Source organism: Pan troglodytes, chromosome 10 (genome assembly GCF_028858775.2).
Source record: "Pan troglodytes isolate AG18354 chromosome 10, NHGRI_mPanTro3-v2.0_pri, whole genome shotgun sequence".
In the NCBI taxonomy this organism is placed as follows: Eukaryota; Metazoa; Chordata; class Mammalia; order Primates; family Hominidae; genus Pan; species Pan troglodytes.
Window position 1 is genome coordinate 44,113,148 of NC_072408.2, and position 25,635 is coordinate 44,138,782.

Here is a 25,635-nt window from a genome sequence, read left to right on the forward strand (position 1 = left end):
CATCTATAGATGGAACATCCCTCTGAGTGAGTTCAGGGAAAGTACAGACAGCTCATCAAATCCTGACATACATTTCACCCTTAGAGTAAACCCATCGGAGGTTTCTCCACATAGAAATGCTAGCCTGCCTAACACACACTAAGTAGAGACTTGATTTGTTATCCCACTGGTTCCTGGTAAACACACAGGAAGTGCTCATGAACAAGCACTGGCTGATTGACCATGGAATATCTATACTGTGGGAACGCTGGTTCCTAAGGGAAATCAACAATGACATAGTTATGTGGTGTTGCCTATCACCAGGATGAATGGCCCCAGGCATTAGAAATTGTCTGTGACAGAGGTCAGCCACCATGTTGCTTCAACACATGGTATGTTGCCATCAGTTGGGTGTGTGTCAAAATACACCTATAACTATTAGCTGTGTGAAGGAATTGCTTTTTTAAAAATTGAGAAGAGCAGATTTAAGGTTATCCTATGATGCTCTTGTTTGCACTGTGATATGCTTCTCAAAGAGGAGAAAGGGAAGAATTACATGCAGTGTATCAGCAATTATATATAAGTGTCTGCTATGGTTTGAATGTGTCCCCCAAAGTTCATGTATTAAAACTTAATCCCCAATGCAACACTGTTGGGCAGCAAGGTCTGATAAGAGGTGATTAGGTCATGTGAGGACTCTGCCATCATGAGTGGACTGATGTTATTGCAGGAGTGGGCTGGTTATCTCAATAGTGGGCTTTGTGATAAAAGCAAGTTTGGCCCTCTCTTGCTCTCTCACTGTTAGCCTCTTCTGCCCTTTGGCCTTCTACCATGGGATGATGTAGCACAAAGGCCTTCACCAGGTACTGGCACCATGCCCTTGTACTTTTCAGTCTCTAGAAATGTCAGCCAAATAAATTTCTGTCTGTTATAAATTACCCAGTCTATGGTACTCTGTTGTGGTAACATTACTTAGACAGTGTTGTTCTCCTGAATGTCATCAAATATTCACTTTAGAATTTATGTTCTTATGCAGCAGTTCTCAAAGGGTAGTTGAGGATCCTTAAAGTCCCTAAGGCCCTCTCAGGAAGCACATGGTCCTCTCTTTTCCAACTGCAGAAGTACCCCCCATCTGTGGTTTTGCTTTCTGCAGTTGCAGTTAGCTACCATCAACTACAGTCCAAAAATATTAAATAAAAAATTCTAGAAAAACAATTCATAAGTTTTAAATTGCATACTCTTCTGAGTAGCATGATGAACTCTTGAGCTGTCCTGCTCTATCCTCCCAGGATGTGAATCATCCCTTTGTCCAGTGTATCCATGCTGTATAAACTACTTGCCCTTTAGCCACTTAGCAGCCAACTTGGTTATCAGATTCACAAAACCCAGTATGGTCATGCATTGCTTAATGATAGGGATAATGTGTTGTTGGCAATTTAGTCATTGTGTAAACATTAAAGAGTGTACTTACACAAACCTAGGCCTTATATATATATTTTCATTTATATATATATATTTTTTAATATGGAAAACCAAATGTCCCAGCACCTTTACTTAACATCAATCATTTCTCTTACTTGACCTGCAAGGCCAATATCAAATGGCATATAACAAGTTTTTATATATGTTCCATTATAATCTTACGGTATCACTGTCAGACATGCAGTCTGTCATTGACCAAAATGTTGTTATGTGGTACGTGGCTGTACATATACACACACGTATATATATATATACGCACACACACATATACATACATACATATATGTGTATATGTGTGTGTATGTGTGTGTGTATGGCTTGGTACTATCTGAGGTTTCAGGCATCCACTGGGGGCCTTGGAATGTATCCCCCTTGGATAAGAGAGGACTACTGTACACATCTGTGTGAGGCAAGCTTTTCTTCCTATACTTTAGCTAAAATAACATATCACAACAGACTGAATGTAGAAACAAAAAAAGAGAATCTAACTACCTTCTATTAAACCAGACATGAGGCCGGGCACGGTGGCTCACGCCTATAATCCCAGCACTTTGAAATGCCCAGGTGGGTGGATCACTTGAGGTCAGGAGTTCAAGACCAGCCTGGCCAACATGGTGAAACTCCATCTCTACTAAAAATACAAAAATTAGCCAGGCATGGTGGCGGGCACCTATAATCCCAGCTATTCTGGAGGCTGAGGCAGAAGAATCGCTTGAACCTGGGAGACAGAGGTTGCAGTGAGCCGAGATTGGGCCACTGCACTCCAGCCTGGGCGACAGAGTGAGACTCTGCCTCAAAAAACAAAACAAACAAACAAACAAACCAGACATTAAAGAGATTTGCAAAATGTCGAACAATGCCATTCTTCCAGTTTTTCTTAAAAAATATAGTTTCCCCACGCCAATACGTTATTTATGTTCATGTGTGATAGGTGTATTATTGTGATACTTATTTATTTTACAGATAGGGTCTTGCTATGTTGTCCAGGATAGTCTTGAATTCTTGAGCTCAAGTGATCCTCCCATCTCAGCATCCTGAGTAGCTGGGATTATAGGGATGAGCTGCATGTCTGGTTAATTTTTTTATTTTTGTAGAGATGGGGTCTCGCTATGTTCTAGCCAGGCTAGAAAGCAATGGCTATTCACAGCCGTGTTCCTGGAGCACTTCGGCATCAAATTCCTGGCCTCAAGCCATGCTCCTGCCTCAGCCTCCCAAGTAGCTGGGACTCACCTAGCTATATTATTGTAATTCTTTAATTACAAAATGAATGTTTAGAAATTTTCTCAGTTTTAATTTCAAACGTGATAAATATCAATAGATATAGCACTTTTATTTAAGAGTATAAAGGAGTCCTGATCTCCTCAGAATATTCTATAAAACAATGGTTCTCTATTCTCTATAAAATACTCTGAATTCACAGTCATCATATCTTTCTAGTTTGGGTTTTGTTGTGTTTTGTTTTTTGAGATAGGGTCTTGCTCTGTCACCCAGGCTGGAATGTAGTGGCATGATCATAGCTCACTGCAGCTTTGAAATTCTAGGCTCAAGTAATCCTCTCACCTCGGCCTCCCAAAGAGCTGGGATGACAGGCATGAGCCATGCCTAGTCTAGTTTGGACTAGCCTGTGGTCATATGCCTGATAACTTGTAATGCCAGGTCAACAAGTAAGGCCCATATAGTCCTAAGATTGGGGTATATTTCACTTTGGCGTCACTATGGGGTCTGGGGAGAAGTCACACACCTCCTTCAGCCCTAATTGCATTTGCAGATAAAATTTAGCCTTATTTGAAAGTGACAAGCGTCTGGCATGCTCCTCTCTTTGTGCTCAGAAAGGGCTTGTCAGCTCCTGTTCTGTAGTAGATCCTCGCCCAAAGTTAATCAAGTTCAATTTGATTAAAAGTTCTATGTGTACTGCAATGGAGACATGAAAAAAAAAAAGTGACCATGAAAAATAATGGTTCCTTACGAACTCAGCCACCAGAATGTAAGTAACTCATCCTGGTTTGCCACTTTTCACACTGAAAGTCCTGCATCCTGCATCTCCAGTTAGGGTGATCAACTCGTACCTGTTGACAAGGACTGTCCCAGTTTTAAAACTGCAAGGGCTTCCTCAGGCCTCTGCAAATTAAGGTGGTTGGTTACCCAACCAGGAGGGGACAGAACAATAACTAAAAATCATGTGATAAGTATTTAAAAAGAAGTATCCATATGGGGCTATAGAAGCACAGATGAAAGAAAAAATCTGAAAAGAATTCTTTTTAGCTGAAAATCTAGGTAACCTATAATTAAGAAATGATAACATTCATTTATGTTTGGTGAAGGAGAAAAATAACTTTCTGCTTTTTTGCTTTTGCTTAGAATCTGAGAACTTAAACTTATATGTCAGATTAAACCCTAGCTCTTCTTTCCATCCCCTTCCTCCTGAACCACTCAGTCCTGAAGGCTGTAGGTGGGCATGCCGGTAGAGGGAGGCTGCTGCCCAGTGCTGGAGCCCCAGGAAGGGCACGGCCCAGCAAGGAGAGTCAGACATGGAGGGGAGCGAGGAGGTCCATGCAGGGCAGCAGGCTGGCATGGGCTGTCTGAGCCTGTGGGCCAAGGAGAGGCATCCGCTTTGGGCAACAGTCTAGGATGGGCAGTCGGAAGTGGTATGAGGCGTGGCTACCCCACATAGGTGTTGAGGCCCAAGTGTGGTGGGAGGACGTCCACACTTGAGGGGGTGGGGGACTTAGCAGAGAGAGTCAGAGCTTAAGTAAGGTAAAGATAGCATCTCCAGGAGAAGATCCCGGAGTGGGCTGAGGAGGGACTCCCTGCAGGGGAAGACTCACAAGGGGTGCCAGAGCCAGGTGAGCTGATGAGGGACTCATGTAGGGGAAGGCCTGATGTGGGGTGTCAGATACCGAGTGGGGTGAGGAAAGTGTCCAAACAGGGAGGTGGACAGTGAGGGTGTGAGAGCTCATCAGGGTGAGGAGGGTGTCGCCTAGTTTGGGATAAAGTCAATGGGCCAGGTGAGAACTTCCAGGAGTGTTCACATAGACAGATGGCAGCATGAGCAGGGTGACGAGGGGTGGCCTGGTGAGGGGTGTTAAGAGTCTGTGCAGGATAAACAGAGCTTCTATGTCAGGGGAGAGTCTGGTGTGGGGTGAGAAGGATGTCCATGCAGGCGAAGGCCTACTGTGAGGCATCAGGGTCTAAGCAGGGTGGGGCAAACCATGTGTGAGTTGGACTGGTGTGGGTTCCAAGCTGAGGAGTGTGAGCAGGTGTCCACATGGAGGACACGGCTCGGGTGCTGAAGGGGTGGGGGGCACCCAGAGCCTATACAGGGTGAGGAGGGTACCCATGCTATAAAAGGTAACAGTGGCTTTTTGATCAAATAAGTATACCAAAGATAGTGGCAACGAGGTTTCTTATTGTTGCAGGAGTTACAAATACAGAAAGGGAGAAAACTAGAAAGAATCTTGAAGTGTTGGATTAGAATTGGAAGTGACAGGATCAACTCATGGTTTGCAATATCCACGGCTAGCTCAATATAAATAGCTCATCATGTCCTAAGAGGGGCTGCATGCTGCTCCCATAGCAATATGCATACCTAGATCTCAGATCTCTACCTCTTCCTTTTTTTTTTCTTTTCTATTTTGTTTTAGAGATGGGGTCTCATTGTGTTGCTAAGGCTGGTCTCAAACTTTAAGCGATTCTCCTGCCTCAGCTGATACTCAGCCTAGATCTCTACTTCTAAATGCCATTTTTCCACTAAAAGACTCAGGGCTTCTTGAGAAATGGCTGATTCCAGCCCTGGGGCTGGAAAAACACGAAAGTATCCTGGAATACCTTGTGGTACCAGAAAGCCAGGAAGTGATGAAGACATGTGAAAGGGATCAGAAGCCAGCTTGAAGGAATTTCCACTGGCCACATCAGAGGAAGTCTAAACATCAAATGGATTATAACTCAGATAAAATAGAAAACCATTAATCCATACTGATATAAATAAAGGAAGAAATCAAAATCTGAATGAACAGGAAATTTAAATCGTTTTATCGTTTCAAACGGTCTTCCTCACAAATACGTATTAAGTATACAGTAAGTCCTCACTTAATGTCCTCAATAGGTTCTTGAAAACAGCAACTTTAAGCCACATGATGTACTATATGCCATAGGAACTTAACTCTTGTTTATATCAACTGGCCTATGGTAAAACTGGTTTTGTTATACAGTATATCATTTAGCTTAAAGTCACAGTTTCCAAAAATCTAGAACCTATAGAGGATGTTAAGTGGGGACTTACTGTAAATGGAAAAAGCGTAACTTCACAGATGAAAAGCCTGGCAGACACCTCCTTAATCAAGTGATTAAATGAACGTCACCAGTAGTGGGACAAATGGAAGCTACATGCCAACTGGTAGATACAACGTGAAGAAGATAGTCTCACTTATCTGATATTCCTACCAAAATGCAGAACCTGCATCTAATCATAAGGAAGCATCAGACAAGCCCACATTGAGGGAATTCTACATAACAAATGGCCTGTAGTCTTCAAAATGTCAAGACATGAAAGTCAAGGAAAGACTGAGGAACTCCTCCAGGCTGAAGAAAATTAGAGAGATATGATAGCTACATGTAATGGGGTAATCCTAAAACTGCATCCTTTTGTTACAGAGGATACCACTGGGATCACTGGCAAAACTTGAATAGGGCCTGAGAATTAGACCCTTAACTTAACTCACAATCAGGGCTATAGGAAAAGCCTCACATTCCAACCACAGGACAAGGTCATACTTTACTTCACAACATTGTAATGTATCAATGTTAATTTCCTGGTTTTGACAGTTATACTATGGTTATGTAGGAGAATGTACTTGTGTATAAAAAGTACACACTATAAGCATTTGGGGGTGATAAGGCTATGTGATAAGGCTTTTATTGTAAAAAAAAAAAAAAAAAAGAAGTTTTTTGTACTGTACTTGAAACTTTCCTGTAAGATTCAGAATGTTTAAAAAGTCACCTCATAAACTTACTAATGTATTCAGTTAGTTGCAAAAAAGGCAGGAAAAGAATCATTACATTTATCTACTACATAACATAGAGGCTGTATAAGTCACACAGCTTCCCTGGGCTTCAATTTCCTCTATAAAACATGTGGATTGGATTGAATTATCTCTAAGGTTCTTCCTACTATTATTTTCTCTTTTGGGGAGGGTAGAAGAGGCAGGGATCTTCAATTTGCAGAAGACTGTTCTCATCTTTCTTTAAAAACATCTTTCTGTATGTCTACAGACAAAGACAACTTAACTCACAATTAGGACTATAGGAAAAGCCTCACATTCCAACCACAGGACAAGGTCATACTTTATTTCACAAGTCAGTCTCATTTTTTTTCCATCCTCTTATTCTCAGGTTCAGTCAAAGCCTCTACCCAATTCTCCAAATCTTTGAAAATTCTCCTATTGAATTATACTAACACAGTTCCTAAGATTTATAAGATACTTTTAGCTATCCCAAAGACTTCCGTATAGGTTCTCATTTTATCTTCCCAACCAGTGATAGCATGGTATTATCTTAACTTTACAGATGTGAAACACTGCTGGACAGAAATCAATGACTTATTTAAGGTTATACGATATCTAATAGGAATGAAAACCCAAATCTTCTGACTTCTAATTCTGTGTTCTTTCTGCCAATCTCAGCGCTCCTGTTGATTGGCAACAAAGTATATCTTTGAGTTTCTGGTATTGTCCAGAAAACACTCATGAGGTCCAGCACGTACCCAACTTCCTTATTTGGCATCTCCACTCAGTGAATAGACACTTAATACGTCCAAAACAGAACTCTTGGTTTTATACGTCAAGCCAGTTCCTTTGCAGTCATTCCACTTTTCCCTCAGTTATTAAACCCCTACATCGAGGCACCATTCTTGATTTCTTTCCTTTTACCCTCACATCTAGTACAAAATATGCTGGACTATATACTAAGCTCCCTCCCCACTGCTAATTGTACATTTACTTGCCGTTTGAAAACCCTTGCCACCTAAGAGCTTTCTTATTCTAGAACTTGGTTCTGGGTTGGCTTGTCTCATGGAGTTCCTGAATATTAGCTGTTGACCTTCTCTTATTTCCTCTTTTTTTACTGATGGTTCTGAGCAAAGTCTTCTGCATACTTACAATTCTAATTTAGATGTCATCCTAAATCTCTAAATTTTCATGAAAGGAAAAATAACATTATTTGCTAGCCTGGTCTGACTGGAGTTCTAGTGGGGATAGGTGAAAAAGCCTCTCAAAATCCCTTGAAAATCAAAGACTGGTTCTGTAAAAAGTAAGGAAAAGTAAAGATTTTGAGAAAAACAAAACTCTACAGGGAAAACAGAACCACCAACATCAACAATAAAAATTATCAAGACATATTTCTCGTTACTTAACTCTTGGCTACTAAAATCAAGCTTATATCTAAATGATATTGTTGACAGGCTTAAAATTCTGCTTGATGGCCAAGGTACTGTGTCAGCCAGTCACAGCATGTGCCCACTGACAGGCACCTTTCAGAGCCAGTCAGCAGACTTCTTGGACAGTCTGTGGGAGTGTCCCATTTCAAGACTCCGGGCATTCCATTGGACTGCACACAAGGGTTTACATCATTGCAGAGAGCCTGGAGCATGTCACCAACCACAGACATGGAGACTGGAAAGATCACAGAATCATCTTGGATGTATACCAGGGAACACAATGGGCTATAAAGGATCTCTTTGCCATGTGTTTTGAGAATGAGAAATGAAAATGATATTGTAGTGCTCTAATAGTATAGTAATAGGACTTAAGGTCAAAACTGTGTGGTGTGTGGTGTGTGGTGTGTGTGAGAGAGGGAGAGAGAGAGTGAGAGAGCACACATAAGAGAAACTGGCAGAAATCATGCTCAAATCATTAATAAACGGTAATAGCCAGATTTGGACATGCCTGTGGTTAACACCTAAGGAATTAGGGGGCCCAGGTGACCTAGGGGATTCTTTCTCACTACTTCTTTACTATCTATCAAAATTCAATTAACTCCTGATTTTTGTAGTAAACAAAGCACATAATCCTCAAATCACAACTACTTAATTTCAGAATACACACTTTGTAATCTATTTTTTTTTAAACTACATACTTTCATGGCCTAGAAGTTGGATTGGAGGGGGAAACCAGCCTTGAGTGAAAACTTTCCCATAAATAGTCCCCATTTAGGTAATTAAGGCCTGACAGAGCAGGCAAATCCATAGTTACATGTAGTGTACTATAAGAGCTCTCCTATTTTGTGGTAGATGTTACTTAAGGTGAAAGGGGAACTGATTTGCTGGAGCAATGCAGGAATCAATGTGAGAAACAGAATGAGGAAAAAAACCAGAAGTACTTGGCTCAGGCTGCTGAAACCAACCCACTGTACCAGGCCTCCCATTCTGTCGCCAACATTGGTTTTCTGCCAATAGCTCCTAAATGACGTCTTCAAAGTTCTGCAGAAAGAGGAAAGGGATCACAACAGTGAGCAGAAAAGCAGCTGGTGTCCTGGCATATGTGGAAGCATTTGTCTTCCAATTAACTATTACTTTCTTTTCAAAGAAACTCCAGCTTTCAGTACCAGAAAAAGATATCCTACAGGCAAAACACATTCCAATCCTAATATCAGGAGACAGTGTTCCATCTTACCAGATTTCCTACAGCCAAGACATGTTCAAATTGTGGTGTCATAGGATGGTGCTCCATTGCCATAAACAGTGTATTCAGGACGATGCAGATGGTGATGGCTAAATCCACAAAAGGGTCCATAACTATCAAGTTCACAATCTCTTTCAGTTTTATCCAGTAGGGGTGGCACTCCCAGATGAGGAAAGTGTTGGCAAATTTATACCAGCATGGCGGGCACTTTCTCTGAGACTCTTCCAGTTCTACAGTAAGGAAGAACAAAGATGGCCCCTCAATCACAGCAAGAAAACCAGGGGGACACACTACTCACTCTCAGTCATTATCACTGTTATTAATATGGAATCAAGGTTGTTTTGAGCGCTGACATTCCTAAGTGTTTTCCTTCTCTCTAAGGTAGAGAGGAAGCATGATCCACACAAGTTGCCTCCCTGTTAATAATGATCTAGTTATAAATGAAACTCAACCCATCAGTTATGGGAGTCGAGCACAGAGGTCAAGAGCTTGGCCTCTCAGGTCTGACTCCCTGGCCTCAACTGGCTTGAATGCTTACAAGTTGTGTGATCCCAGGCAAGGTAGCTGATTTCTCTGCTCAGCTGCCTCAGCTGTAAAACAAGGCATTTACTTTACAGGTTACAGGACTGAATGAGTTTGATTAAATTAGATGCTGGTGTAAAGCAGTCACTATAGTATCTGGCACAGGGTAAATCCTCAATAAATGGTAGGTATTCTATTATACACTATATTATTCAATTATTGTCAGAGAAGCCGTCAAAAATATGGACTCAAGCCAGACATATTTGAGTTCAAATACTAGCTCAGACACTTGCTAACTGTGGGACCGTGAACAAGTTACTTTGATTTGCTGTGAGAATTAAAGAGCTAAAATATATACAAAGTGCCCCAGAACACCCTGGCAGATAGAAAGTGCCATGGAAGTGTTTGCTATTATTATTATCTTCATTAGCCGAACCAGCATCATCAACCAAGCCACCATGTAAAACACATCTGCTATGTTCTCAAAGAAGTACAAGTTACTGTCTCCACCCTTAACAAGTTTACAGCTCATGGTTGAATTAGAAATACAAGTCACACTCCTCTCCCCTTTTCACCTTTCCTTCCTTGTTCTGTCTCCTCCTGTCTCCTTCTTTCTTGACCCTTTGCCCTTTCCTGCTCTCATCCTTTGCTTTTCTCTTTCTTTCTACAGCTTCTTCCTCCTTCCCTCCCTGGGTCATCATCTTCTTTCCTTTTTCTTTCTCTCCTTTGTCTTATCTTCTCTGTCTCTTTTAGAAACAGAATGTGTTATTGTCAAACAAGATCTCACATGACCCCCAATACATGAAATACACCAGGAATTTCCCTAGATGAAGCAGGAGCCCACTTGGATAGATTTCTTCCTCTCCTGAGGCTCTCCCCTAGAATCCCAGGACTCTGATACACACAGACTGAAAAATCACTGGACTAGACGATCTCAAAGGTCATTTCCAAAGCAAAGATTCAAAAGAATTATCAGATATCAAAGACAGACACTCAACTGGCAGTTACAACAATCTAGGTATGAAGCCCTACATAACAAAGCTCTCCTCAAATTAAGCACGAAATACAACTGTCAGGATTACAAAATTCCAAGGACCCTGAGCTAAGAGGATGCTTTTTAAGAGGTGAACTTTGAAAACCTGTCAGAATGTGAGGTATTGATTCTACAGGGTTGGCTGTAACAGCTACTCTCTCCCTGTTCAATTCTGCTGACACTATCAAATCATTTAAGGGAAAAAAAAATTCCCTAACATTTCACCAAAACCAAGATGGCTGCCTTAAATTAGCCTACGTTCCCTTTTCCAACCAGCTGGATGGCGATGCTTTATTTTAGACAAGGTGGTTTTGGCTGAGTTTCTGATTGGTTCCCTGGTTGCTAAGAAAATGGTTGCCTTGGTTTTTCAGATTTAAGGACCCCTGAAAGCGCCACGTGGGAGGCTGCGTGGGAAAGGAAGTCTGTGAGGAAAATCTGCTGTGGCTTCTTCCTCAGAGAACTCCCTCCCTTCCTAAGGTAAATATAGTTTTCTCCCCCAAAAAAGAAAATGACAAGGTTCTCTTATTTCCATAAATTCTTACAGTACATATTTGGAAATTTAGTTCCGTTCCCTTTTTTATCTCCTCCCTTCTCCAAACGACTGTTGCTCATTGGCACATGGAGGTTGAAGCTGCGACTGCTCACATTTATGACAGTTGACACAATTGTAATGTTTTAAAATGAACTAGGTCTTGAGTCTTGCCACACAGCAAAAAGGGGTTTTCCTGCCCTACAGGGCACCAAGAAAATTCCTCTAGGGATACCAGACATCTCTTAGCCACATTTACTGAGAAGGGAAGATCCTCAGGATAAACTTTCACGCCTACAAAAAGTAAGACAATGTGGAGCTTCAGGAGCTAGAAAAGATCATTTGGGGAATAAGAAGGCTTATCAAGTGACTTAGGACTTTGCAAACTGTTACTGGTTCCACATGCCTGGAATGGCCCAGTATTTGGCTTGGGGGAATGGGTTAACATCTAGGGGTGAGATGTCCAAAGGTTTGTGGGGTTTCTCTTACTTTGCTTTTGGACATTTTCAGAGAGGTTACTTTGGGTCTTAACCTCAGGGGTACTGGGAATTGTTTTCAGAAAGGACCTCACAATTTCACCAAGATAGTGGCTTTGGTAGACCATGAGGTTTCTGAAGGCAGGAGCTTCCCTCAACTCAGTTCAACAACTTTTAAGCATCTGCAATGTGCTAGGCACCAAGGATACATTGATGAAGAGCCCCCACCCTCACTAAGGTTACTGCCACACAGGAAAGGCTGATATCAGCCAAGTAACTATACTGACACTTGATGCTGGTCAGTTGAATAAAAGAATACATAAATAGTGGCAATAGCTATGGCCAGTTACCTCTAGGGGAGTTTTTGGAATTGTTTTACCTGAGAATCAATAATGTCAAGTACTTCCTTGATATTGAATATCAATAATGTCAAGTACATCACTACTTCCTCTTTCTTACTTCACCACGATCTCCCCTTCTCCCACAGCTTTACTGCTTTGAAGAGTGAGACTATACTACTCTACCCACACCCCACGCCCAGTCCTCTGAAATATCCCCAAAGCTTATAGCTCTGCTAGTGGTGAACTCTACTAAATGTGCTGGATCCTGGTAAGCATGTTTGCAATAGGAATGGGGTGGGGCAGAGCAGGCAGGGTTTTCTAATTATTGACAGGATTCTAGAATTCTCCACTGTGGTTTCTAAACTATTAGGTAAGTCGTAGCCTGCCTCTTGGGTTTTAAATAATAATTATTTTAATCTTTGGATTAAAATAATGTCAAAGTTTCCTAACTGAAAGTCTGAGAGCAAGAACTGCAATTCGTTCAATGCTGGCTTTTAATGCTGTAGCAAGCATTAAATACAGAGGGACCAATGGTTAAACAGACATGGATGTTTCATTCCCTCTTACGTGATTCTGGTCAGCCATTCATTGCTCTTTGCTTATAGCAGTTCTGTCCCATCAGCTTCAACAAAAGGGTCAAATACAAGGGGAGAGGTTAGGCGGAATGCCTGAGCAGGAAATGGCAGGACAGGTATAACTATGTGAAAATCAGGGCTTAGGAAAGAGGACAAAAAACTGGAATAATATTTTCCTATTCAGGAACACAACTACATCTGTCTCTGTCTCCTGAGCTACCCTTACATCTATTTTTTTTTTTACTGTGTGTGATGGTGGGTAAAGGGTGGAGAATAAGCACAGCAGGACAGAAAGAGAAAGGACAGGGAGAAGAGGCAGAAAAGAGAATTTTAAAATGTCCCAATGGTTTGTATCCAACTCAGTAAAGGGATGAAAGCTCTAAGGCCTCCGAAAGGAGCCCTGCAGCACCAGCACTCCTACCATTCTAAGCACAGCCAATGCCTGCTTGACAAAGATTGTTTGAGCATCTACTTTTGCTGGGACCTGTGCTAAGCCAATGCAGTAATAAATAAATAACTGTTGCACTTTATTGATAGTTCTGCTGTTCTGATGTCTCTACCAATAATAAAATGCACCTGTTGGAGGTTGTTAGTTTTTCTTTCTCAACTGCCACAGATACCCAGAGAAATCCTGTCTTGGTCTCTATGTGAATAATAAAATTAGCCAAAGTTCTTAGGCTAGGATTTCTTAGCTTGGAATTCTTAGGACCTGCAGTTATTTGCCCACAATCTCAAAGTATAAGCTACAAAGCTTGAAGATGTTCTATCAGACAATAACCCCGATGGTAATTAAAGAAAACAGGAATAAACAGAGGTTGTTAAGGCAGATGAAAGCAGTTAATTCATTTTTTTACTTGAGATATTCTCAAGGTCAGTCTAGTTATAGTCTCATTCTTTGCACATATGTGGGGAAGTAAGCACCCTTAGAGAATTCTTTTCTAGGGACTCTCCCTCCACTGCAACCCCCTCCCCAACACACACACACATATACATACACACAGAGTAGAAGTGGCACTGGGTTTAAATGACTAAAAAAATAACTTGTCTCAAGGATACTGGGATCATTTTGAGTTTTCCTGTCTCAGGGACTTTGGTTATTCCAGGCATCTGCATTCTGAAGAACAGCAATTTGAGGCCTCAAGAATAGTCTAGATCTACAATGAGACAACTCAGCTAAATCAACATAAATCCAATGAAGAAGATAGGTGCAGAATCCATCAGAATCTTGGGAGAGGAAATCTGTCACTGAATTTACCTCTAAAGAAAGCATGCAGATCCTGGACTACAGACCATAACTGGAGAGGAGCTGATTCTTGCTAGGGGGACTGTGGCCTAATGGAAAATCTTCAGGTATTCCTCAGCACGCCAGGTTGTGTCACAGAGAACCCACCTAACACAGAGAACTCAGGCACTGACAGCAACATTACTGCAGACGTGCTATGATTCAACAGCTGTTGCTCTTTCCCTGTGGCATGGAGCACTCAAAGTAAGAAGGGTTTCAACTTACCTAGTCACACATCAAATTTATTTATGGATATGTGGGGGTGTTTGAAGAGAGACAGAACTAGGTGCAATCAAAACGCACAGTACATTCTTCCTTAAGGGAAAACCAAAAGGGTTGTAAGTAGTTAAAAAGGAAAAAGGAAGGTATGTTTTGGGGTAGAGACCATGAGGGAAATTCTATGATTTTGTATCTTTGCAGTTCTTCAGTCTACATTCCTTTATGCCTTACAGCACCCCACTGACTCCTCATGATGACAATGACAGGGGTCTTGAGCTCCTCTAGGTCACTCATGCAGGTCCTTTCCTATCTCTTACGTACCTGTGTACAATGCTGGCAGCATATCTGAAGCCCATATATTTGATTCTCTGCATGTAAATTTAGGAAGAGAATTTGTGATTCTAGTTTCTATATAGGAATACGTTCCATTCCTAAAGCTCAGAGACAGTCTTTGCAAAACTCAGACCAAGGGACAGGGATTATATTTACCATGCACATTACATATTTATATCTCAGCGGTTGGACTGACATTATAGGGCACATACCTTCTACTAGTGTATTTGTAACAACACTCATTATACTGTTGATTCTGTCCTTCCGCCCGTAGGAGGCTAATTGGTCCATGGAAACTAAAAGAGATCCAGGGCCTTTCTTCTTAATTTCCACCTCAGTTGTAGCCTTTAAAAAAAAAAAAAAAAAGAAAAGCAAATAGAGTGAGTTAAGTCTATAAAGGTAAATCTGGGCCTTACTTGATACACAGTCCAGTGTGTGATCTTCATTACAGTCTTTAACTTTGATCCTACAGTCCTATTCACTTCAAGAAGTAGAATGAAATGAATTGGCTATGGTTCATCCTTATTTCTGTGGGTGATAAGATGAAGTCATTTAAGTCTGTGTGAATCTACAATGACCCCAAGAATCTGGCTGGGACCCAAACATCTCACCTGGTTCATTCCAAGCATAGAGTAGAAAGACCAGATCCTCCTGGGGTACTGTCATCCGAAGTAGACCCTGAGTTTTCTGGTCCTAATCTCAAATCCACAATATTTGGCTAGAATTGGTCCACATGACGAAGTAAGTCAAATTTACTTCTATTTGAAATTTCATTAAAGTCAAGTCCCTGATCACACTAAGTATTATAGATGCTGTTTCTTCCTTGAGTAGGAGCACCATTATTCTAATAAACTGCCTCTTCCAAATACCAAATCTGGGCCTAACTGAATATTAGCAAGTTGAAGATCTGCTCCAGATCTCCTACAAGCCATTGTAAGAAAGTACAGAAAGGTTTTGCTATCTTAATTAAATATATTGTATCCTATGTTTATCTTGCCCTTTCACAGTTTTATGAGTTAACCTGCAATGTTCAAATTCCCAATAAAAAATGGCAGAAAGTATAATCAGATTGCTATAAAAAATATGATTACATGCTCCACCCTGGACAATAACTGGTATGGTAGATTACAGCAAAGGGTTTCTTCATGTCCCTGACTTACGTTCTTGTGACTATTCCACATCAGTTCAGGCTTAATGGGGTGGCTTAAAACTAATCCAGCTCTTTAGTAACCATGTTGTTCACTGTACCATATTACCCATGTAGACTTGGCTCTACCTTCTAAGATGGTGAAGGTAAGAGGACAGAGACAATCAGCAGCCCTCAGAGGACAGGGGACATTGTATGAGGCTGGAGAAGCATATGTCTGATCAGTAAGAGAATGATCCTAGCTGTTTTAAAAAGAAAATAATTACCTCTGGAGAGCTACATCAAAAAGCCCATCTGTTCTAAACATCTTCAGATTTTAAGGACTGAACAGAAGAAAGTTCCTAGCAGATTACGATTTATCTTATCAAAGTGTTTCATTAGCCTGTAGTCCCAGCTACTCAGGTGGTGGAGGCGGCAGGATTACATGAGCCCAGGAGTTAGAGACCATCCTGGGCAACATAGAGAGACCTCATCTCAAAAAAAAAAAAAAAAAAAAGTGTTTCATCAGACCGTTTCACTGATTCAGATTTGGATCAGTGACCTTGGGGTCTTGTTTGTTTTGTTTGTTTGGCAAAGCTACAGAAGAAATACAGGAAAAAAAAACCGATTTCCCTGGGAATTCCTTGCTGCATTCCTATGCTAACATCTGTGTATGTAAGAATGACTAGTGGTGGTGGCCACAGGAAGAGGCTTCCTGCCTGTGGAAAAAGGAGAGAAGAGCAGGAAGGACTTTGTATTGTGGTTGAGTGCCAGCATAGCTGCAGAATAGAACATCAGGCAAATCTCCAAGGTTTTTTGTTTTTCCTTTTTGAGAGAGTCTGCTCTGTCGCTCGGGCTGGAATGCAGTGGCATGATCTCGGCTTACCACAACCTCTGCCTCTGAGGTTCAAGCAATTTTCCCACCTCAGCCTCCTGAATAGCTGGGATTACAGGCATACACAAGCACACCCGGCTAATTTTTGTATTTTTTAGTAAAGACAAGGTTTCGCCATGTTATCCAGGCTGGTCTGGAACTCCTGGCCTCAAGTGATCCTCCCACCTCAGCCTTCCAAAACGCTGGGATTACAGATGTGAGCCACCATGCCCAGCTAAAATTTAATTTTATTTAAACAAATACTTATTGTGTGCTAAGTGGTGTGGATACAGTGGCGAACAACACATACAACATGGTCCCTGTCCTCTTGATGGGTTTCACCATGTTGGCCAGGCTGGTATCAAACTCCTGGCTTCAGGTGATCCACCCACCTTGGACTCCCAAAGTGCTAAGAAATCTCTAAGACTTTTTGCTCCAATCCCTGGCTTCCAGACATGTCTGGACCCACCTGGGACCTGGGGGAACTTGCTGCCCTGAAGGGGAGGATACAAACCTGGCTGGCTTCACCACCTGCTGACTATAGAGCCCTAGGGCCCTGAGTGAACATAGGTGGCAGCCATGTAGTGGTTGCAGCGGGCCTTGGGCAAGACCCTGTGCTGTGCTGGCTTCAAGTCTGACCCAGCAGTCTCAGCAGTAATGGCCAGAGGGGTGCTTACATCAACACACTCCAGTTCAAGGTGGCTCAGCACAGAAAAAGAGACTCCATTTGTTTGGGAGAAAGTGAGGAAAAAGAACAAATCTTTGTCTCGTAATCCAGAGAATTCTTCCAGATCTTTATTATCCAAGACCACCAAGGTGGTATTTCTATGAATCTGCAAAAACCACAGCATTATTGGACTTGGGGCTCAAATTCCTTCGAATACCTGGCAAGCCTTCTGAAGAAGGACAGGCACAAACAAGCCCAGATTGCGAAGACTATAATAAATACCTAGCTTGTCAATGCCCAAACACCAACAAACTTCTACAAGCATCAAGATCATGCAGGAAAACATGGCCTCGCCAAAAGAACTAAATAAGGTACCAGGGACCAATCCTGGAGAAACAGAGATATGTGACCTTTCAGACAGGGAATTCAAAAGAACTATGTTGATGAAACTCAAGGAAATTCAAGATAACACAGAGAAGGAATTCAGCATTCTATCAGATAAATTTAACAAAGAGACTGAAATAATTACAAACAATCAAGCAGAAACTCTACAGTTGGAAAATGCAACTGAATACTAAACAATGCATTAGAGTCTCTTAATAAGAGAATTGATCAGACAGAAGAAAGAATTAATGAGCTTGAAGACAGGCTATTTGAAAATACTCAGAGGAGACAAAAGAAAAAAGAACAACAACAACAACAAAACGAAGCACACCTGCAAGATCTAGCAAATGGCCTCAAAAGGGAAAATCTTAGAGTTATTGGCCTTAAAAAGGACGTAGAGAAAGAGAAGGATAGAAAGTTTATTCAAAGGAATAATAACAGAAAACTTGCCAAACCTAGAGAAAGATATCAACATTCAAGTACAAGAAGATTATAGAACACCAAGCAGATTTAACCAAAAGAAGACTACCTCAAGGCATCTAATAACAAAACTCCCAAAGGTCAAGGATAAAGAAAGGATCCTAAAAGCGGCAAGAGAAAAGAAAAAAAAAAAAACATACAATGGAGCTCCAATAAATCTAGCAGCTGGCCTTTCAGTGAAAAACCTTACAGGCTAGGAGAAAGTGGTAATGATATATTTAAAGTGCTGAGGGAAAGAAACTTTTACCCTAGAACACTATATCCGGCAAAAATATCCTTCAAGCATGAAGGAGAAATAAAGACCTTCCCAGACAAGCAAAAGCTGAGAGATTTCATCAACACCAGACCTGTCCTACAGGAACTGCTAAAAGGAGTTCTTCCATCTGAAAGAAGAGAGGATGTTAACGGCAAGAAGAAATCATCTGAAGATACAAAACTCACTGGTAATAGTAGGCATACAGAAAAACACAGAATATTGTAACACTGTAATTGTGGCATGTAAACTCCCACATGCCATAATTACAGTGTTATGATAAGCCAATATAAATAATAACTACAACAACTTTTCAAGACATAGTACAATAAGACATAAAGAGAAACAACAAAAAGTTAAAAAGCAGAGAGATGAAGTTAAAGTGTACAGTTTTTATTAGTTTTCTTTTTGCATGTTTGTTTATGCAATCGGTGTTAAGTTGTCATCAGTTTAAAATAATGGGTTATGCCAGGTGCAGTGGCTCACACCTGTAATCCCAGCACTCTAGGAGGTCGAGGTGGGCAGATCACCTGAGGTCAGAAGTTTGAGACCAGTCTGACCAACATGGAGAAAGCCCGTCTCTACTAAAAATACAAAATTAGCCAGGCGTGGTGGCACATGCTTGTAATCCCAGCTACTTGGGGGGCTGAGGCAGGAGAATCACTTAGGAGGTGGAGGTTGCAGTGAGCCGAGATCACACCATTGCGTTCCAGCCTGGGCAACAAGAGTGAAACTCTGTCTCAAAAAATAAATAAATAAAAATAAAATAAAATAATGGATTATAAGACATTAATAATATTTGCAAGCCTCATGGTAGCCTCAAATTGAAAAACACACAACGGATACACAAAAAATAAAAAGCAAGAAATTAAGTCATACCACCAGAGAAAATAACCTTCACTAAGGGGAAGACAAGGAAGGAAGGGAAGAAGTAAAAGAAGACCGCAAAACAACCAGAAAACAAATGACAAAATGGCAGGAGTAAGTCCCAACTTATCAGTAATAACACTGAATGTAAATAAACTAAACTCTCCAATAAAAAGACATAGAGTGGCTAAATGCATGAAAAAATAAGACCCAATGATCTGCTGCCTACAAGAAACACACTTCACCTATAAAGATACACAGACTGAGAATAAATGGATGGAAAAAGATATTCCATGCCAATGGAAACCAAAAAAGAGCAGAAGTAGTAGCTATACTTACATGAGAAAAAATAGATTTTAAGACAAAAATTATAAGAAGAGACAGAGATCGCTATTACATAATGATAAAGGGGTCAGTCTAGCAAAAGGATATAGCAACTATAAATATACATGTACCCAACACTGGAACACCCAAATATGTAAAGCAAATATTATTATAGCTAAAGAGATAGACCTCAGGCTAGGCACAATAGCTCATGCCCATAATCCCAGCACTTTGGGAGGTCCAGGTGGGTGGGTTTCTGGAGCCCAGGAGTTTGAGACCAGCCTGGGAAACATGGCAAAACTCTGTCTCTACAAAAAAATACAAAAATTAGCCAGGCATGGTGGTGCATGCCTGTAGTCCCAGCTAATCAGAGGGCTGAGGCAGGAGGATCACTTGAGCCTGTAAGGTTGAGGCTGCAGTGGGCTGAGATCGCACCACTCCACTCCAACCTGGATAACAGAGCAAGACTTTGTTTCAAAGAGAAAGAGACCTCAATACAATAACAGTTAGAGACTTCAACACCCCACTTTCAGCATTGGACAGATCTCCCAGACAGAAAATCAACAAAGAAACACTGGACTTAACCTACACTAAGGATGACCTAATAGAACAAATGGACCTAATAGATATTTACAGAACATTTCATCCAAAGGCTACAGAATACACATTATTGCCCTTAGCACATGGATTATTCTCAAGGACAGACCATATGTTAGGTCACAAATAAGTCTTAAAATACTCAAAAAATTTGAAATATCCAGCATTTTTTACCACAATATCAAGCATCTTTGAATAAAACTAGAAATCAATAAGAGGAATTTTGGAAATGATACAAACACATGGAGATTAAATATGCTCCTGAATGACCAGTGGGTCAAAGTCAATGAAGAAATTAAGAAGGAAACTGAAAAGTTTCTTGAAACAAATAGCAGAAACACAACATAACAAAACCTATGGGATACAGTGCAAGCACTAGTAAGAGGGAAGTTTAAAGCTATCAGCACCTTGTTGGGAGCAAGCCCCCCAAAATCTGGCCATAAACTGGCCCCAAAACTGGCCATAAACAAAATCTCTGCAGCACTGTAACATGTTCATAATGGCCCTAACGCCCAAGCTGGAAGGTTGTGGGTTTACGGGAATGAGGGCAAGGAACACCTGGCCCGCCCAGGGTGGAAAACCGCTTAAAGGCATTCTTAAGCCACAAACAATAGCATGAGCGATCTGTGCCTTAAGAACATGCTCCTGCTGCAGTTAACCAGCCCAACCTACTCCTTTAATTCAGCCCTTCCCTTAGTTTCCCATAAGGGATACTTTTAGTTAATTTAATATCTATAGAAACAATGCTAATGACTGGTTTGCTGTTAATAAATACGCGGGTAAATCTCTGTTTGGGGCTCCCAGCTCCGAAGGCTGTGAGACCCCTGATTTCCCACTTCACACTTCTATATTTCTGTGTGTGTGTGTCTTTAATTCCTCTAGCGCCACTGGGTTAGGGTCTCCCTGACTGAGCTGGTCTAGGGCAAGTGGCGTCCATTCGTGGGGGCTCAAATCCAGGTCAAAGGGTTGCCGAAGCGATGCTTGGAACAGAAAACTAGCTGGAGGACACCCGAGTACTCTTAAAGCAGTCCCCATGGTGAGTAAGAAGGGGAGCTCGGATGCCTCAGGGTAACAATGGGACAGGGATGGGGTCTGGTTCGTTTCACCTTAGAACTTTTTCACACTGATAATGAGGAGGAACAAGAGAATAGTGAAGTAACAGAAGAGGTTACAGAGCATGTTTATTTTCTAGCTAAAGCTAAAGTGGCAAAGGAGGGAGAGGTTCATCCCTACCCTTCTGCACCCCCTCCTTATTATTTTGAAGAAAATGACCCCCCGGATCTTTCTTTTCCGGAGGACATTGGGTGAAAAGTAGTTGCCCCAGTGACTCTTCGAGCGGCACCTCGAGTGACGGCTCTTAGTTCTATTCAGGCAGGAATTCAGCAAGCTATACGAGAGGGTGATTTAGAGGTCTGGCAGTTCCCTGTTAGAACAACTCCCCCAGATCAACAGGGAAATATTACAGCTACATTTGAGCCTTTTCCTTTTAAATTACTCAAAGAATTTTAAAAAGCTATTCATACTAAAAAAGAATGTAGAAAAAATCAGCGAGTCAGGCCGCCAGATAGAGGAAAAAGGAAAACTGTTGAGTCTGAAATAGGTCCAACATATAAAAAAAGGAAAACACTGGACTAGTCAGTGTCACTCTAAGTTTGATAAAGATGGGAACCTGATTTTGGGAAACACCATGAGGGGCCTGTCCCGGGCCCCATTCTAAACCAGGGCATTTCCAGCTCAGGCCATTCCCTCACCCCTGTACAATGTCTGTCCCCCACCACAGCCGGTAGAGCTGCAGTAGATTTATGCTGCACAAAAGCTGTGAGCCTTCTGCCTGGGGAACCCCCGCAAAAGGTCCCAACAGGAGTCTGTGGACCCTTGCCAGTAGGGACAATAGGATTACTTCTAGGAAGGCCTAGTTTAAGTTTAAAAGGCGTACAAATACATACAGGAGTCATTGATTTAGATTACAATGGGGAAATTCAAATTGTTATATCTACTTCTGTTCCCTGGAAAGCAGAGCCAGGAGAGCGCATAGCACAGCTCCTGATTGTGCCATATGTGGGAATGGGAAAAAGTGAAATTAAACGAAAAGGAGGATTTGGAAGCACAAATAAACAAGGCAAAGCAGCTTATTGGGTAAATCAAATTACTGATAAACATCCTACCTGTGAAATAACTATTCAGGGAAGGAAATTTAAAGGTTTGGGAGATACAGGAACGGACATTTCAATCATTTCTCTATAGCACTGGCTGTCCACGTGGCCAATTCAATCCGCTCAATTGAACATAGTTGGAGTTGGTAAAGCCACTGAAGTATATCAAAGTAGTTATATTTTGCATTGTGAGGGGCCCGATGGATGACCTGGGACTATTCAACCAATTATAACTTCTGGACCTATAAATTTATGGGGGAGAGATTTATTACAACAATGGGGAGCACAAGTTCTAATTCCAGAACAATTATATAGCCCTCAAAGTCAACATATGATTCATGAAATGGGGTATGTCCCTGGTATGGGACTAGAAAAAAATTTGCATGGTTTGAAAGAACCGCTTAAAGTGGAAAAACAAAGTTCCCACCAAAGATTAGGAAATAATTTTTGATGGCGGCCATTGTTAAGCCTCCAGAACCTATACCTTTAAAATGGTTAACAGACAAGCCAATTTGGATAGAACAATGGCCGCTAAGTAAAGAAAAATTGGAGGCTTTAGAGAAATTGCTTGCTGAACAATCAGAAAATGGGCACATAGCTCCAACATTTCCCCCTTGGAATTCTCCAGTTTTCATAATTAAGAAAAAATCAGGTAAATGGAGAATGTTAACTGACTTAAAAGCCATCAATTCCTTTAACAGTCATAGATTTAAAAGACTGTTTCTTTACTATCCCTTTAGCTGAGCAACACTGTGAATGGTTTGCATTTACAATTCCTGCAGTAAACAACCTGCAGCCTGCTAAGTGTTATATGATCACTTACAAAATTAGATTTCTCGTGCTGGTTTAATTATAGCTCCTAACAAAATTGAGACTACTACTCCCTACTCCTACTTGGGGACCTGAGTAAATGACACTACCATTGTGCCACAAAAAGTAACCATACGTAGGGATCAACTAAAAACATTAAATGACTTTCAAAAATTACTAGGGGATATTAATTGGATACGACCTGCTCTAGGCATTCCTACCTATGCCATGAGTAATCCGTTTTCTATCCTTAGAGGAAATCCTAGTCTCACTAGCCCTTGGCAATTAACAAAGGAGGCAGAGGCAGAGTTACAACTAATTGAGAAGCAAGTCCATAAAGCTCAAATAAATAGAATAGATCCAGAGAAGACCCTAGATTTGCTAATTTTTTCAACTCAGCATTCACCTACTGGTGTTATTGTCCAAGAACAGGACTTAGTAGAGTGGCTTTTTCTTCCACATACTAATTCACGGACTCTAACTCCTTATTTAGATCAAATTGCTACAATGATGGGGATTGGGAAAACTCGGATTGTTAAATTACATGGATATGATCCTGGAAAAATTATTGTCCCTCTCACGAAGGCACAAATACAGCAAGCTTTTATAAATAGTCTTACTTGGCAAACCCATTTAGCTGACTTTGTGGGTATTCTCGATAATCATTTTCCTAAAACGAAGCTGTTTCAGTTTTTGAAATTAACTAATTGGATTCTCCCTAAAATAACTAAATTTAAACCAATTGAAGGTGTTGAGAATGTTTTTACAGATGGGTCTCGTAATGGTAAAGCTTCTTATTTTGAATCAAAAGGTAAAGTTTTTCAGATGCCCTATACTTCAGCTCTAAAAGCGGAGCTTGTAGCTGTAATTGAGGTATTGACTGCTTTTGAAATGCCTATTAATGTGATTTCTGATTCTTCATATGTGGTTCACTCCACACGGTTAATTGAAAATTCTCAGTTACGATTTCATACAGATGAACAACCGATGACTTTATTTACCCAACTGCAAATAGCAGTTAGGAGTAGAATGCACCCTTTTTACATCACTGACATTAGAGCTCATACACCTCTTCCAGGACCTTTGACTGAAGGGAATTAAATGGCTGATGGCCTAGTTGCTATTGCAATATCTAATGCTGGACACTTTGACAATTCAACCCATGTTAATGCCTCTGGTCTCAAATGCAGATACAGCATTACCTGGAATGAAGCTAAAGCTATTATCCAGTGATGCCCAACTTGCCAAATGGTACATTCCTCATCTTTTACAGGAGGAGTTAACCCTCGAGGACTGTAACCTAACTCTATTTGGCAAATGGATGCCACACATGTTCCCTCGTTTGGGAGACTAGCTTATGTACATGTATGTGTGGACACCTTTTCTCACTTTGTCTGGGCTGCATGCCAAACAGGAGTCTTCTGCCTGTGTTAAATGTCACCTTTTGCAGTGTTTTGTGGTGATGGGCATTCCAGCTTCTATTAAAACAGAGAATGCCCCAGGCTATACTAGTCAAGCTCTAGCTACATTTTTCTCTATGTGGAATATTAAACACATTACTGGTATCCCATACAATTCTCAAGGACAAGCCATAGTGGAAAGAATGAATCCCTCTCCCTAAAACAGCAGTTGCAAAAGCAGAAAGGGAGAGACAGAGAATATGGAACCCCTACAAATGCAACTGAACCTAGCATTATTAACTTTAAATTTTTTGAGCCTGCCCAAAGGCCAGATGCTATCAGCAGCTGAACAGCATCTACAGAAACCAGCTGCAAAGACAGAAACAGAACAACTGATTTGGTGGACAGAGCCAATAACAAAAAGTTGGGAAATAGGTAAAATAATAACTTGGGGTAGAGGTTATGCTTATATTTCTCCAGGCCAAAATCAACAGCCGATTTGGATACCATCAAGACACCTGAAACCTTATCATGAGCCAGATGCCGAGGAAGAGATTCCAGGAGGATCCCGAGGACCCCCCGGTTGCAGCCATGTCGAGACCGATGCTGAGGAGGACCCCAACAGTTACGAGCAACACCCGTCAACCACAGCCACCCACCTGGGGACAGATCAAGAAGCTGTCAGAGATGGAGGAAGAAAACCTGAGGAAAGTGGGACAACCAGTCACAATGAATAATTTAATGGTAGCTATGATAGTGGTTATCACCACTGTCATGAGTATTCCTTCAATAAGGGCCAGTAATAATGCCTGGATGCAATCACTCTATGACACAGTTACACATGCTTTCTGATCTCGGTATTTACCATAATAAATCTGCTCCTATAATTGAGGCATACCGCCCTCAAAAACCTATTTGTAAACAGGATCGGACCCAGTTAGAAAAAATGAACGTACTTGTTTAGGAAGATTGCTTTGCAAAACAGGCAGAGGTGCTGCACAACGATTCCTATGGAATCATTATTAATTGGTCCCCTAAGGGGATGTTAAGCTTGAATTGCACCTCTCAGTCTGCGTGCCACGGCCAGACTATGTTCAGATGATCTGAACAAAATGGTCACATGGTAGAAATACCAAAAAGTATGGCAAAAGTTCCTATTATCTGGAACCATGGTGGTATAGTGGCACCTCAACCTCAGATGATAGGGCTCGTTGTGGGAGCTAAACATAAGGATTTGTGGAAACTATTAATAGCTC

General features: G+C 41.2%; 1 protein-coding gene across 8 annotated transcripts in view; it reads right to left on the bottom strand.

The window, feature by feature from the left end:
• SCN8A (sodium voltage-gated channel alpha subunit 8) overlaps positions 1-25,635 on the bottom strand; it is a 221,336-nt gene that overhangs the window by 51,704 nt on the left and 143,997 nt on the right. For all 8 annotated transcript variants that reach the window (XM_063785628.1, XM_054663320.2, XM_054663321.2 and 5 more), the window contains 2 exons: positions 14,657-14,789; positions 9,126-9,364 (listed from right to left, as the gene is read on the bottom strand). In XM_063785628.1, the coding sequence (XP_063641698.1) occupies positions 9,126-9,364; positions 14,657-14,789 (372 nt within the window). The remainder of the gene's footprint in view (positions 1-9,125; positions 9,365-14,656; positions 14,790-25,635) is intronic.